Consider the following 13,601-nt stretch of genomic DNA (forward strand, 5'->3'; position numbering starts at 1 on the left):
TTGCTCACTTATTTTATTAAAACTTCTGTTTTTATTTACACCTTTTTATTTAAACCTACTACAAACAATTTTTTAAAAATTATATGCATATAAACACACAGAAATAATAATCACAAGTTTTGAATCGGTGAGGAGGAGGAGTGTGAGGTTGCAGATGGCAATGAGATGCTACAGAGCTACTTTTCTGCACATCAGGATGTAATGGATACATTGGATGGTATTTCATTTCTAGGTCAAATACAATTTTTATTTATCTTTGGTCAAGTTATTGTTAACCCTTACCATTTCAGGTGCACTCACTGGTAGAATTTTTTTTAATTATATGGTTAAGTTTACAATTTTGTTTACCCCTTGCAGAGTTCAAGTTAGAGACAAATAAGACTGACTTTCATACAATGTGCTTCCAGTGCTGGTTTGGACCCAGTGCCTAACTTCAAACTAGCTCCATTTCCACTGCCAAAGCACAGGCCTCCAGCCAAGAAAACATTTATTGTTGGTCATTTAGAAGCTGAGATGATAGTACTCAACTATGGGTGCTACACTGCAAAAAGTCTAAACAACCAAGAATTTTCTGCCAAAAAAATACCTCAAGAACACATTTTGCAAGTTCCTTGCCTCGCTTAAGACTGCAGCTCCAGACAGACTGCCATCTTGTTACAGACAGACTTCATAATATACTCGTTCTGCTCTGCAGCCTTGGTGAATTTGGCACAGTGACACTTTAGCGGGGTCTCCGCTGATTACAACAGATTTTCCAAAGAACGAAACAGTGACAACCATCACCCTCAGCAGTTAATGGTGAAGTCTGAGTCTACAGTGATGCAAGACTCGCTGGAGAAACAGATGAATGGCATAAAAAAACCAAACCACAAAGAGGGAAACATGAGAAGAAACCGGCTGTGGTTTGCTGGCAAGTTGTGAACTTTCAAAATAAAATACTGTAGATAGCTAAAACTAATGACAGTGTATTGGACTACGCCAACTGCTGGTGGTATTGTTATAGATGCTGCCATGCTTCTGTAGTCTACTTGCCATAATGAACAAGTAAATCTCTGCAAACTTACCTTTACTTCACACATCGCATCTATACTTCTTCCTTATCAAAGCAGATGTTCTATTTTGTTTAGAACTTTGCTTCACATGCATGTTAAATGACACAACCCTGAATCCATCTAAAACCTAAAAAAGAAATTGATAATAATTAACATCAACAAGCAGGGCTCAATATTTATTTCTGAAGATGTAAATAGGATTCTTAAAATACAGTTTCATAAAATTGTTTTATTTTCTCATAAATTAAAGGCAGAAACCAATCAAACTAAACAGTATCTGACTTGTGTTAGTCTGTGGTAAAAAGCAGATGAGATCTGGTTGCCAGAGGTAATTTTGTTGATGAATAATTTTCATCACAGTTTTAGTCATCATCTTTTTCCAGATAAATACAAAATGATAACTACATAACAACTAATGCAGAAGGTCAAACTATGACAAGTATTGCCATTTTTTGTTAACAAATCAGACAAAAATATTTTGCAGAGACATAATTCAATCAGACGTAGATTTATTAAGTAGAAATTTGGGATGAGTTGCGTTTACACCCAATTAGAATTTAATGTTTTTGTTCAGAGGACCATTTTATTTCTCTGGGGATGTCAGATGGTACAACTAGCTTATATGCATGTACATTTTTTGCACTTGTCCCAAAACAGCAGATCTACCATCCATTAATATTCAGTTGTTTTTTTAAATTGTTGTTTGTGTTTCATGTAAGATTACCTCAATCTGCAGCACATAGACTTTAATAGTTTAATCAGCAGATTTAGAGATGTTTCATCTGTGTGTAAGTGCAGATTTCAGAAATTAAAAACTTATAAAAATGCATTACGCCTATACTTTATATTTTAGCTGGCTAAATTAATTTAACATTTAATCAACTACAACTATACTAAATTGAAAATGACTAAGACTAAAACTTAACACATTTAAGACACTCCAGAGCTGCAAAATTTGCTGTCATATTTGTTACTGCTGGTCACATCTCAGGTTAACCAAAATGTAGGTCACAGATAATGTCTGTATGTTTTATAGCTTCCATATTGAAAAAAAGTTTGAAAAAACGTAAACTGATAATTGATTTAAGCTGAAGTTCACAATTTAAGTGTGTGGCATGTTGAAATACGTCTAGACGTCGATGACGAGGTCAGCCTTATCTTTTTGCACTGATATGGATTTATGCTGCCTCTGGTCAGCATAAATGTGAAAAAAAAGAAGAATGGAACAATAAGAGCATCTTCTTTGTGGCAATTAGCACTCTTATTTAACAGAAAACCACAGAGCTGCTGTCAGACAAGAAACTATAAAATCACTTAAAAAAAACAACAAGAAATGGCAGAATAAAAGCATGTGAACTACAGACTGCGACTACATCATACAGTGTGGCCTCCTTCACGCTAAAACGGCTTAGATGAAAATTTGAAAGGTGCACGGTGACCTAATGGAGAACACCATATCCTCAAATACTCAACCTTGGGCAGTAGCCCAATACCTTTTGGTTCCATTTTCACATTGCTAGTTACACAGCTGGAACTGTAGCTCAACACTGGCAAATAAAAAGCTTTTAAAACTGGAATAATTCAACAAAAGACTGATTAAAGTCATACCGTCCAACCAAACGAAGGGACGCCAAATCGTCAACCCGAGCGCTCAGTCACCACCTGGAACATTATGACCACGGTTCTTCAAAATAACGCGGCAAAAATGTTTGCAATGCAAAATGAGGTCTGAATGTTGCTTGATTTGGAAGACAATTTGTTTTTGAACAAGGGAGAAAAATAGCACTCCCTAGCAGAAGTGATATTAGCTCTGGTAACCTTTACAAGGGGTCACTGTAATCTCCAAATCATTACACAGACCTATTTGTAGTTGTAGTCTACAATCCAGAGGTAAAAACAAGCAGTTAGGAGGTAGGTGGGTACCTTCCTCTTTTGGCATCATGTGATCAAACAACAGGGGTGGCACATTGTGAACTGCTCAGTGGATGGGAGCTGACTTTATGACTGAAGGCAGTTTATTTTATTTTATTTATTTATTTTAACAAAGGCACGTCAACTTCTCTCAACCTGACCCAGCGTCATTTAGGCTGACAGCATCGTTAGCAACAATGTGTGCAGAAAACACGACAATAGGAGATGCAAATGTGTCGGACGAGTAGAAATAAAGGGAACTTGCGCTTCTAAACACGGACTACGGCGATTACTTTTTTTTTTTTTACGCGGATAGTTGGACGGTTTTGTTTGTCAGGCAAACTTATCTGGAGTGCTGCAAATCAGAGAGCGATGACGGCAGCGTCTGCGAAGCCCTTAAAAAAATGCCCCCACAGTGTTTTAACTCACCTTACTTGTTTGCGTTAGTTAAACAATGTTGCTGCTGAGCCGAGTGTGCGCAGCTAGCATTTAGCACGGTGGCCAAAACACGGGCCATTCTTGGCACCGAAGCGGTCAGCCTCACAAGAATAGCTGGCTGGTTCCTTTCGCGTTAGCGGGCTAAGCTAGCTTGGGTTCGCCGAAACAAAACGGGCCCGAAATTTTCGCCACGGCGCTCAGGCGCGCATAATTCGCATGACATCGCGTTGTCGTCCGTGCATGAGCTCAAAACCTTCGCCATTATCCTACTGATTTGCGGAGGGGGTCTGTGTCAGCGGCCCCGCGACGTAAAGGGCGAGCGAAGGGGCTAAAAATGGGAAGTCAACACTTACCTAGCTTTACTTTCTACGCCATCTTGGATCCACTTGTCAGACCAACGCAAAGCATAGTGGGATGTACTGCTCTGAAGGTTGAGAGGACTTCATGTGTGCGTGCGTGTGCGCGTGCCTTTGTTTACGTGTTCATTTAGCAGGACAGTTTTTCATGTTTGCAGACGCTCTGGGTTTGGTCACTTTTGGGTGTAGAGCTTTGGGATTAAGTGTGAGTATTAAGTGAAAAGTACAATGTTCGTCTTGCAAGTAAACGTTCTGCATAGAAACGAGAAAAATCTTACTACTACTACTACAACTACTAATAAAAACATTAGCAGCAAAAGTGATTAAAGATTCACATTTAAATTATTGATCTAACCAATATTTTGCATCATATATTTTACCAGAAGATCACTGATAACTCTTGCCAGTCTTTCAATCTGTTCCTATTTTAATGTTTAAAGTTGACATGTTTCCATATACACTAATATAAAAGAAATCCGAAATGATTTATGGGAAAAAAAGTTAATTTTAAACACATCTGCTCTAAAATTTAGAATTGTACACATTGAAAAATCAAATACAATTTAAAAAATTCAGAACAGAATGAAATGGTTGCAACCTATAAAATAAATTAAATGGTTTGGAAAAAAATATATATATACAGGCAGCTAAAGACAACTAAAACTGACACTGCTACAGCACACATTGCTTTTGTTATGCATCAGAAACTGGTACGATTCATCTCAAAAATCCCTGAAGCTGTGAAACATGAGTAGTGGAGTACGAAGTGTTATATTCCCGTGAAAATATTCCAGTTGAAGTGGAAATATAAAGAAGCAGGATGCAAAAATACTCAACCACATAGTTGTGCCAAAAAATATCATCCTTTCAAAATCTTTAAAGCTAAGCTGTCTTTGAGGAAACTGTAAATTATCACTAGTAGGTGATAGTGAGAGTGTGAATGGTTGTCTCGTTTGATGGACTGGTGACCCGTCCAGTTGTTCCCCGCCTCTCCCCAATTATAACCGCTGGAGTTAGACACCAGCTCATCACGACCTTCCACAGAAAAGCAGGTAAAGAAAATTGATAAAAGAAATCTTCAGATGCCCTAAAGTTAAATTAAAAGGACCAAAATGACTGATGAAACTCAACACTGTTCAAGGTGATTTTTGTTACTGAGAAGATAATCCATTAAACGTGTAAAGAAAATAAGTAAGAATCTGTCCAGAAATGTTGAATTAATCAGAAGAAGAAAATCTGAATGCGTTCACTAATGAAGAATGAATCTAACGAAGGTTTAATTTGCACATTAATTCGCTGCACCAACACTGACATGGAAATACTGTAAAATATAATGTTGTATAAATATGGTTTTGATTGCTCTAAAATGTAAAATGTTAATGAGGGCCAGTTTATGGTTATGGTGTACTTTGGTGCTTCATGAAACAAGGTCAGTTTTATATTTACATTTTCTCTACTGAGCAAAGCATGTCTTAATAGTTCTTTAAGAGGAATTCAAACATTTTTATGTTGAAATGTTAACCACAGAGAATGGTCTAAAAAGCCTGATGGAGTCCTTTACAGCCCTAACAGCTTTTAAAAATAGATACTGTATCTTTGAGCGTTTCTTTTCTGTGTGTGTAAAATAAAGTTAAATTCCAACTACAAACCATTACATTAAAGCAAATGCATATCTACAAGCTTTCTAAAAACAGTTCTCAGTGCTGAGCAAATCTCTGAGAAGACGTCCAATCAGAACAAAAAGAACGATCACCTAAACTGTCATTTTTAATGTATAAATACAACTTCTTTCACACCTGCAGTTGGATAAAAAGTCAGATTTCAAGAAACTTTAAAATAAGTTCTTCACTTGGATGTGACCAATCTTTCCAGCTATAATTACAAGAGCACTTTTGTTCCATTCATATGAATTTAATCATCTAATATTAATCTAATACAAATAAATTTAGTGTGGCATGTCAAAGAGCTTGTTTACATACTGCATCAATGAATCAAATTTCATAGTCAGATTTCTGGGGCTTAACTGGTTAAAATCTTTCACAGATCAAACAAAATAACACGAGGAGTTTTTGTTCTAATAGTAATTAACTGAAAATTGTTTTCATTAGGCGATCAATGCAAAACTAACACATTATTTCACCACAAAACAGCAGCATGAACTTGCATCAAACAGAAAAAGATACAAAAAGTGGAGGTGCTCGTGTGTTTATTGTCAATGCTTTACTGAACAGTAAAAAAAACAAAAAAATCAAACAATTTAGTGGCGGGATAAAACTTTTCGCAGATTTGATTTCGACTTACATGACATTCCAATTGGGCCACAGAAAGCTTTTTTTTGCTAACAAACCATATTTTCAAAAAACACAGTCACGCCCCCTCCCTTTCACATCAACAAAAGTAAAATATGAACCAAAAATATAAAATAATATACTGTTCTTGTGTCACTGCAAGTTGTGGATCATCTCCTCCTTGGCAATAAGATGTGTGGTCTTGTTGACCAGAGACATGAGAGAGTTGAGTTTGGTCGACCAGTCGTTGAGCAGGTCGTTGGGGTCTTTGGGCCGCTGGAAGTTGATGATGCCGGCGAGTCGGTCAACCTTGGCATAAATGGTTTTGTTCACAACCAGGCTGGAGAGAAACTCCTCAGATTCCTGCCAAAATATTTGGGTGGACAAATTATACAGAAGGTCTTCTTGTGAGCTCCAATCCAGCTTTTGAATGTGTGTGTAATGGGAGCTACAATCTGCACAAACTAAAAATGCTGACTTACATCAACTGAGAGATCAAGAAGTTGAGCCATCCTCTTCATTGTGATTCTGGTGTAATACTTGGCCATTATTCTGATGTTCTGGGGAACAGATTAAAACCTCATTAATATTTACATAAACATGGAAGCATATTTAACAAGTTTGCAGACGGGATGGGAAGCTTTCAATATCAGCACTTAAGAGCTTTAAATAAAAAAATAGATTATCATATTTTATTTGTACTGTAATTCTTGTGCCTTGGGTGCTCCTTCATGTGAGACTTACATGCTCCACCACCCTGTTTTTGAGGTCCTTCCACCTTTTCTCCCCCTCCTCTGAGTAAGAGAAGACATCTGTTGCCGGGCTGTCAGACGAGCCCTCTCTCAGCTCCTTCCCATAATCCTCCACCAAAGAGGCCCAACGCATCAGCTCCATAGTAGTGAACTGCTTCAGAAGGTCCCTGAGAATAAAAGGCAGAAGACCTTTAGTGTTCACTTCTTTAACATCTGTTTACACCTTGTGTCAAAACATGAGGTTAGTGCTTTCATGAATTCTACTGGAAAAAAACAAAACAAAAAAAATGTGCTAATGTTGACCAAAATGAACAGAAGTTCTAAAATCCTGTAAAACCCTACAGATACATTCTCTGTTATATTAAGTATATGTGGAATACATTGATTTTCATTGAAAAATGTGTGTTTACTTTATTCACTGCATTAATGGTAGAAACAAGAGGCAAAGTGATAGAAAGTTGATTTTACTTGTATTTAGGGATTTCTTCCAACTTCTTGTCAGCACTGATTCTGTGCACCAGGTCTGACTGCTCGTTGTCATAAGGAGACAGAATCACGTACAGCACCACGCTCTTCAGCGCCTAAAACAACAAAAACAAAACTTATGTATTGTTTTTCTTCAAATACTCGACAAAGACGACTACTACTGTTTTCTGTAACCGTTTTCAAAAACGTCTTTGTGCTGTTTTAGTAAAAAAAAAAAAAAAAAAGAAAACTTCTGAGCCAAGATCAAGATCATGTTGCCTCTTCACTCATAACTAATAACTATAAATATAGCATTTTTATTTTAAAATAAATTGCATGACTTTTTAAAAAAAAAAACATAATATGTTAATTCAGATTTTAGATGTAAACTTGTGGAGACTTTCCTGGAATGCCTTTAAATGTACATGTTTGAAAAGGCTGCAGTAGCTACGTTTAAATTAAACATCTTGTTGCAAAACAAAATGTGTCTTCAACTCGTGCTTCAAAAGAATAACAGTGTACCTGCTGCCACTTGCTGCTGTCCTCCAAGATGCAGGGGGTGTCATAAATTGCCCTGTAGTGTTTGCATATGGACAGGTAGGAGCCCTCATGCTGGTCCACCTGAATCATCAGGTTGTAATACTTCAACTTCAACTCCTGTGTGAACAAGAGAAAAGGGAAAATTATCAGTACTTCTTTTCATGCAGCAACTTTTGAATAGTTCCTAAGAATATTACGAATGTATAGGAAGGCCTTTTAATACTTTTAAAAGCAAAAGAACATCAGATTTCCTCACCGCCTAATTTATTTCATTTGTGTCTAGTTCCGGCTTCCTTACCTCAGTGCCCTTTTCTTGGAAGAATTTGGTGTTTATCTTCTTGCTGATGATCTGAGTGCGAATGTAATCCTTGACAGCAATGCAAAGCCTCATCTGTTCCAAGATAAACTCCACCTTCTCCTTTTTCTCCATGGAGCCATAAGTCTCCACCTGAGCAAAATAAATACAAAATTAAATGCCAGAGCTTTTTTATTTTCTTTCATATGCAGACGTCTGTGATTTGTGCCCAGCAGCCATTTCACATTTTTTTGTTTATGCTTGAGAAATAAAATAAAGGTTATCAGTATCTCACCTGCAGCTCTTGCAGAATGGCAGCAGCCTCTTTGACGTCTCCGTTCTGCTCTTTGATACCTGCCAGTGTCTTTGTTAGCCTGGCACGCTCAATCTCCACATAGATCTGTGAGTGGGTAAATTTTATGTATCAGTGTTGACAGCCAGCACCTTCATATTTCACCACTTTCCACATTACAAACCAGCCAACAAAAGGAATTTCAGTAAATAAATAGTAATAATGTTGCATAGTTATTACACAAACAAATTCCAGACCTTGCCAGCAGTCACGGTGCGAAGTGTGTCAATAAGTCGCAGCTTGATGTTCAGATCAGTCACAGCATCAACGTATTTGTAACATTCCTGCACCATTTTGGCAACAGCCTAAGACAAAGAACAAAAAGATTATATTTAGGTTGTTTTAACTAACAGTGGTTTTAAAATTACTTTTGGGACACATTGTTTTTTACTTGTTCTCAGGATTCACCAGGATTTGTAGGTTTTAATTTTGGAAAACAAAAACAACAGAAAATAGCAATCTGTTAAAAATATGTTTTCACCTGTTTGAGCTGACTTCTCCTTTTTGAGAGTAACATGATGTTTTCATTCAGAGCATCCCAGTCCTTGGCTTCATAACACATTTGGACCACGGCTACAAGGATTCTGGATGTGGACACCATATCTGATGCCTGAAAAAAGGGCAAGCAAAAACAGAGATTAAAATAAACACATTACGTACATGTGCAGCTTTGAACCTGATGGTGCCTTAAAATGTTTAAAATCAAATAGCTTGAGAGCCTCTGAAAATAAGAGTTAAGTTTAAAGTTCTGGTGTATTGTTTCTTATTTAGTGGCTGTTTACCATACTATTTTAATAAAAAGAACAAAAATCAAGAACACCCATGTAAGAAAAGCATAATGTGTACATATACAGTACATTTCTTTAGATAATGTCCTACGTCATAAAAAGCTGTGCCACAATGGTCCATCCTATAGAAGACCGAACTGAACTGTTTAAATGAGAGTCAGACAAATGTAATCAGATGACTCTGGTCTTAATTGAAAAATGCTTTTATTTAGTGTAATGACAATCCTCACAGCTAAACGTATTTTGTGGTGTTTAACTAAAGCTCGCTGCTAAGAGTGCTTCAGCTGTATGGGTTTGACATACCGTTCTTGTTTGCTTCTCCAGTGACAACAAGCTTTCGATGGCCTCTTGCAGTTTCCCCTCCTAAAGCAGAAAAAATAATTAATAATGCTTCTAACAATACATAATATGACCAACTTATCTATCTCAGAGAACGCCAGAGTAACTGGGTAGCTGGTGGGCTAAATTTGAAGCTAAAGTCTCAATGCTAAAAAAGGCTAGCATGGTACAACGCATCACAAAAACTCATTCGTATACATGTAAATAAAGAGTATAGATATAAGCAACAGTGATAAACTGCATGACCAGTTATGAATAATGACGGTCAGAGTATATTTGGTCACAATATTCTGGGTAGAGCAGCTAAAGCTTGTTGAATGCTAACGCTCCGAGCCCGTTGTGCCATGACTCAGCCAGCGCTGCTGGCCTTTTTTAATCCTCACTTACTTTAGCCATTTTTTCACATTCCGGGAGACGCTGGTCTACAGTTGAGCTGTAGTCGATCTCCATTTTAACAATCCTGCCATCAGATCTTTCAGAGCGCTCCTCAGACATCGTTGCGGCGAGATAAATTATAAATTTACAAGTCTTCTCTTTTCCTACGACAAGGCTCAGCCGTGCGCTGTTATGCTTGTCTAGTGAACGAAGCTGTGAGGCGACCAATCAAATGAAAGAGTCGGATAGCTGTCCGAGGCGCCGGAAGGACCCACAGCGGACCCCAGAATATTTCAGGCAGGCGCAAGTTTTGATTCGTCCAGTTATTTTTAGCCACACTGTAAACATTTGTATAATATTTCTATGCTTTCCACTTTGTTGTTAATTTTATTTAACGTATGACGAGCACGCAAATAATGACAAGGTAGTGTGTAAGTATATTTTCGTCTTCAATTTGTGGTGTAAGCCAGCAAAAATACCCAATGCTGACAGTTCAATTGTGTTATTAGTTTATTAATCACACGTTCAAAAACATAAAAAGAAAGAAAATTTGGATACTACGGACAATATCTGTAGTAGGTTAACCCAAGGTGAAGAGTGGACCCCATGATTAAATCATTTTTTTATCAATCAGATGATAGCGATGAACAAAAAACTTGAATGGACTCAAATCAATTGGATAAAACATCAAGTAATTACCACAGTCCGCCAGTAGATGTCCTTCTAAAGGCTGCATTGTGCATTCCTGTCTTCACACAGTTCACTGCTCTGAGAGGCTCCTTGTGAATAAAACTAATGTGGGTCAGGCTCTGATTTACATGCATGACTTGGGTTAATCAAGAGGAAGCTGAAATGTGGAACAAACATTGGAACTGCAAACATTTTTATCACCACTGAGCTCATCAAATATTTCTTCCTATAATAAATATGATGCCAATAACAGACTAAAGTTCTAGGTTTAGTGTACCAAACTTTTGATTAAAAAAATATTCTCTATTGTTTGTGTGTATACACCATAGTTACAGTATTAGGACAACTCACAGTAGAAGCAAAAGTAAAACTTTTGCCATGCTAATTCCCCTTTAAGACAGACACAAGATATGTGAGTGTTTTATTGATTGTTTAGTTGAATCAAACAGTTTGTTCACAAAAGTGCCCCATGGTTCCAACACAGGTTCTCTGATAGGCTGTTCCTTGTGTTAGGCTATGCATCAGGAACAAACAAATGGACAATTTGGGTGAGTGCACATCAAAAGAGTCCCTGCATTTTAGTACCTGTCTTCAGACATTCTGTTGTGATTTCTTGATGCATCAGAGAGAATATTTTATCTGGCTTAGACAGGAAATGTTTTATGATGCTTTAAGATGTTATTTTATATTGGAGTTTGATGTCTTGATTTTTGTTTTTATTCTTAATTTTTAGAAGTTTAGCCGTTATTCCTGCTACTAGTTTACCCACAGTTTATATATTCTGATAAAGAAATAAATGATTGATTGTTTAAAGCAGGAGCAAAAAGACTCTTTATTTTATTACCTTTAATGTAAGACTAAGTGTGTCATCAAATGGAAGTTAAATTTTATTAAAACACACATCAAAACAAACATTAACTGAGAGGTAAACTAGTTTTCAAGCCTGAGATGCTTTTTTATTCAGTTAGATGTATCAGTGCAACTTGAAAACAAACCAGCAAAGATTTTTTAAAGTTGCATTGCACAGTTTATAGATTAAAATGTACTCCAAATTGATCGCCGGTTAAAAGCATCACTGTATCCCGTATCCTAAGCAGAAGTGGCTCATACATTAGTTTGGTTATTAAAGGCAGAGTTAAAATTGAAATGCTGCTTTACAGGGTTTGCCACGCCAGCAGGAAAATGTTGTGTCAGGAAAATACATGATGACAAGGCAAAACACTGTCAGCATTTCTGATACAGAAATATGGGCAGGCATTTTTGCTGAGCAGAACCATAATGCGCTCATTCTGTCAATGAAATCAGCAGCACAGTCCCCCCTTTTTAATTAAAAGTCACTGTTTCATGCGTTGACATTGTTCCCTGTTGTTATCGAGACATACAGGGCTCAGAGTAAGTAAGTGTGACAAACTGTAATAATAAGGACACCATGATCCCAGATAATGGGCTGTCAGGCTTGTCATTCAGAGGCATAGCGGGCAAATATTGATTTATGGGCACCAGCATTCAGGGACAACAGCATTAGTGCCGCTGACTGAGTTTCTAGTTTACCTCCATACAGATAGCTAATTATACAACGTGACGCTGAAGACAAAGTCCTGAAAAAGCATGATGGCGTCTGAATATTTCAATTAATGCCAGCAGAACGGCGCCGGATTTAATCCCAAGTTGTTTGTTTCGGAAAAGGCCTGAAAAAGTGTTTGTCGCGTTAGTAGACTGACAGCTAATTAAAGGAGAGGGGGGGTAAAAAAAAAATGAGATTACGTGTCTAAAAAGGTGTTGGGTCACAATGTGGTGGCAGAACAGTTTCAGTTCTTCTGAGCAGTAGTTTCAGGTGTTCACTCATGGCTTTAGCATATGAGTCACATCGTTTTAATGTGCATCAAACTGCCTTCACAAGATAAAGGGAAGGCAGATGATTTCTGAAAAGACCCTGGATCTCAAGACACCATCAAAATAATAATAAACAGATATACTGTACTCCTATTAATCCCCAGAATTAATATCATCAAATCCTGTATGATATATTTGTTAAAACATGAAAATTTCCATGTGTTTCAGGCAAGCAGCATCTGCTTCACCCTGCCTGGAACAATAGACTGTTTATGATGCGTTTGCAGTGTGTATTTTGAGCACTGCAACAGAGAAAGAGTGCACCAGGCTGATTATTATCGTGGAGTGATAGCATGATTGTGCCATAGATATTGGAAGGTATTTTTTTTTTACAGCAATAAGAGGTCAGGTCTCCTGTAGGAGGAAAAAAAAAAGATGCTTCATTTTGCTGCTGCAGCAGAGAGAGAGAACAGACGAAGCACAGGAGACAGAAAGTGTGACTGCAGGACGTGGACGGGCAGAAAACAGATGAGTTCCAGATCAGAGACAGGCTATTAATGACAGTTTTTTTTAACGGGCTCAGCGTTAACGCTCATTGTGACAGCTCAAAGCAACCCTCGCAACACAAAAAGAAATTAAAAACTGGAAGAAAAAGGAACAGCGTCACATCAGATGACTTTATTTTATTTTTGCGACTGTCAGCAACGTGAAGGCTCAAATGTCTTCTAAAGATTTTACCTCTGCTGTTAATAACAAACGATATCAAAGTGGAACTGAAGCTGCGGTTGCACTATTTTTAGTTGTTTTCTTGTAGTAAAAGTTAACGCTTGCAAACAACTGATAGTTATTTTATTTCACTGTTAGCAGCTGTGTGAAAGTACAGATTTCTGGCTTGGACTAAACCTGCATTTTGAAGATTTTAACAACTCATAAAAAGAGTTCAGATTAATTTTGTATTGACCTTTCTGTATAATAAGACAAATGGAACCAAACTGCACCTGCAAAAAGATCCCCTCGTTTAATTAGGGGCTTCATTTTCCTAATTTGCTTAATTTATAGATATCTATGTCGATATATATATATATATATATCAATATAGATATAAAGAGAGAGAGAGACTAGAAGCT

The 13,601-nt window shown here is 37.2% G+C and overlaps 2 protein-coding genes across 2 annotated transcripts in view; both read right to left on the minus strand.

Annotated features, from left to right (window-relative positions):
* Positions 1–3,839, minus strand: part of helz (helicase with zinc finger) — a 49,012-nt gene extending 45,173 nt beyond the window's left edge. The window contains exon 1 of the mRNA XM_017435198.3: positions 3,755–3,839. The gene's annotated coding sequence lies outside the window, so the exon portion shown is untranslated. The remainder of the gene's footprint in view (positions 1–3,754) is intronic.
* Positions 3,840–5,946: 2,107 nt separating this feature from the next.
* On the minus strand, positions 5,947–10,172 carry psmd12 (proteasome 26S subunit, non-ATPase 12). Its single transcript, XM_017435149.3, has 11 exons — positions 9,964–10,172; positions 9,541–9,600; positions 8,931–9,059; positions 8,647–8,754; positions 8,393–8,497; positions 8,101–8,250; positions 7,785–7,919; positions 7,266–7,378; positions 6,790–6,964; positions 6,528–6,605; positions 5,947–6,408 (listed from the first exon to the last, which is right to left on the minus strand). Exons 1-11 carry the CDS (start codon positions 10,069–10,071, stop codon positions 6,199–6,201), a joined length of 1,371 nt encoding a protein of 456 aa, XP_017290638.1. The 5' UTR covers positions 10,072–10,172; the 3' UTR covers positions 5,947–6,198.
* Between the last annotated feature and the right edge of the window lie 3,429 nt (positions 10,173–13,601).

The sequence above is a fragment of the Kryptolebias marmoratus genome, linkage group LG3, assembly GCF_001649575.2.
Source record: "Kryptolebias marmoratus isolate JLee-2015 linkage group LG3, ASM164957v2, whole genome shotgun sequence".
In the NCBI taxonomy this organism is placed as follows: Eukaryota; Metazoa; Chordata; class Actinopteri; order Cyprinodontiformes; family Rivulidae; genus Kryptolebias; species Kryptolebias marmoratus.

What these genes read in the sequence shown, in the direction of transcription:
- psmd12 (XM_017435149.3), bottom strand. Translation starts at nt 10,071, where the DNA reads ATGTCTGAGGAGCGCTCTGAAAGATCTGATGGCAGGATTGTTAAAATG. An exon ending in AAAACAGGGTGGTGGAGCAT is followed by an intron (nt 6,606 to 6,789) that starts GTAAGTCTCACA and finishes TCTGTTCCCCAG; the next exon opens with AACATCAGAATAATGGCCAA. An exon ending in TTCTTGATCTCTCAGTTGAT is followed by an intron (nt 6,409 to 6,527) that starts GTAAGTCAGCAT and finishes ATATTTTGGCAG; the next exon opens with GAATCTGAGGAGTTTCTCTC.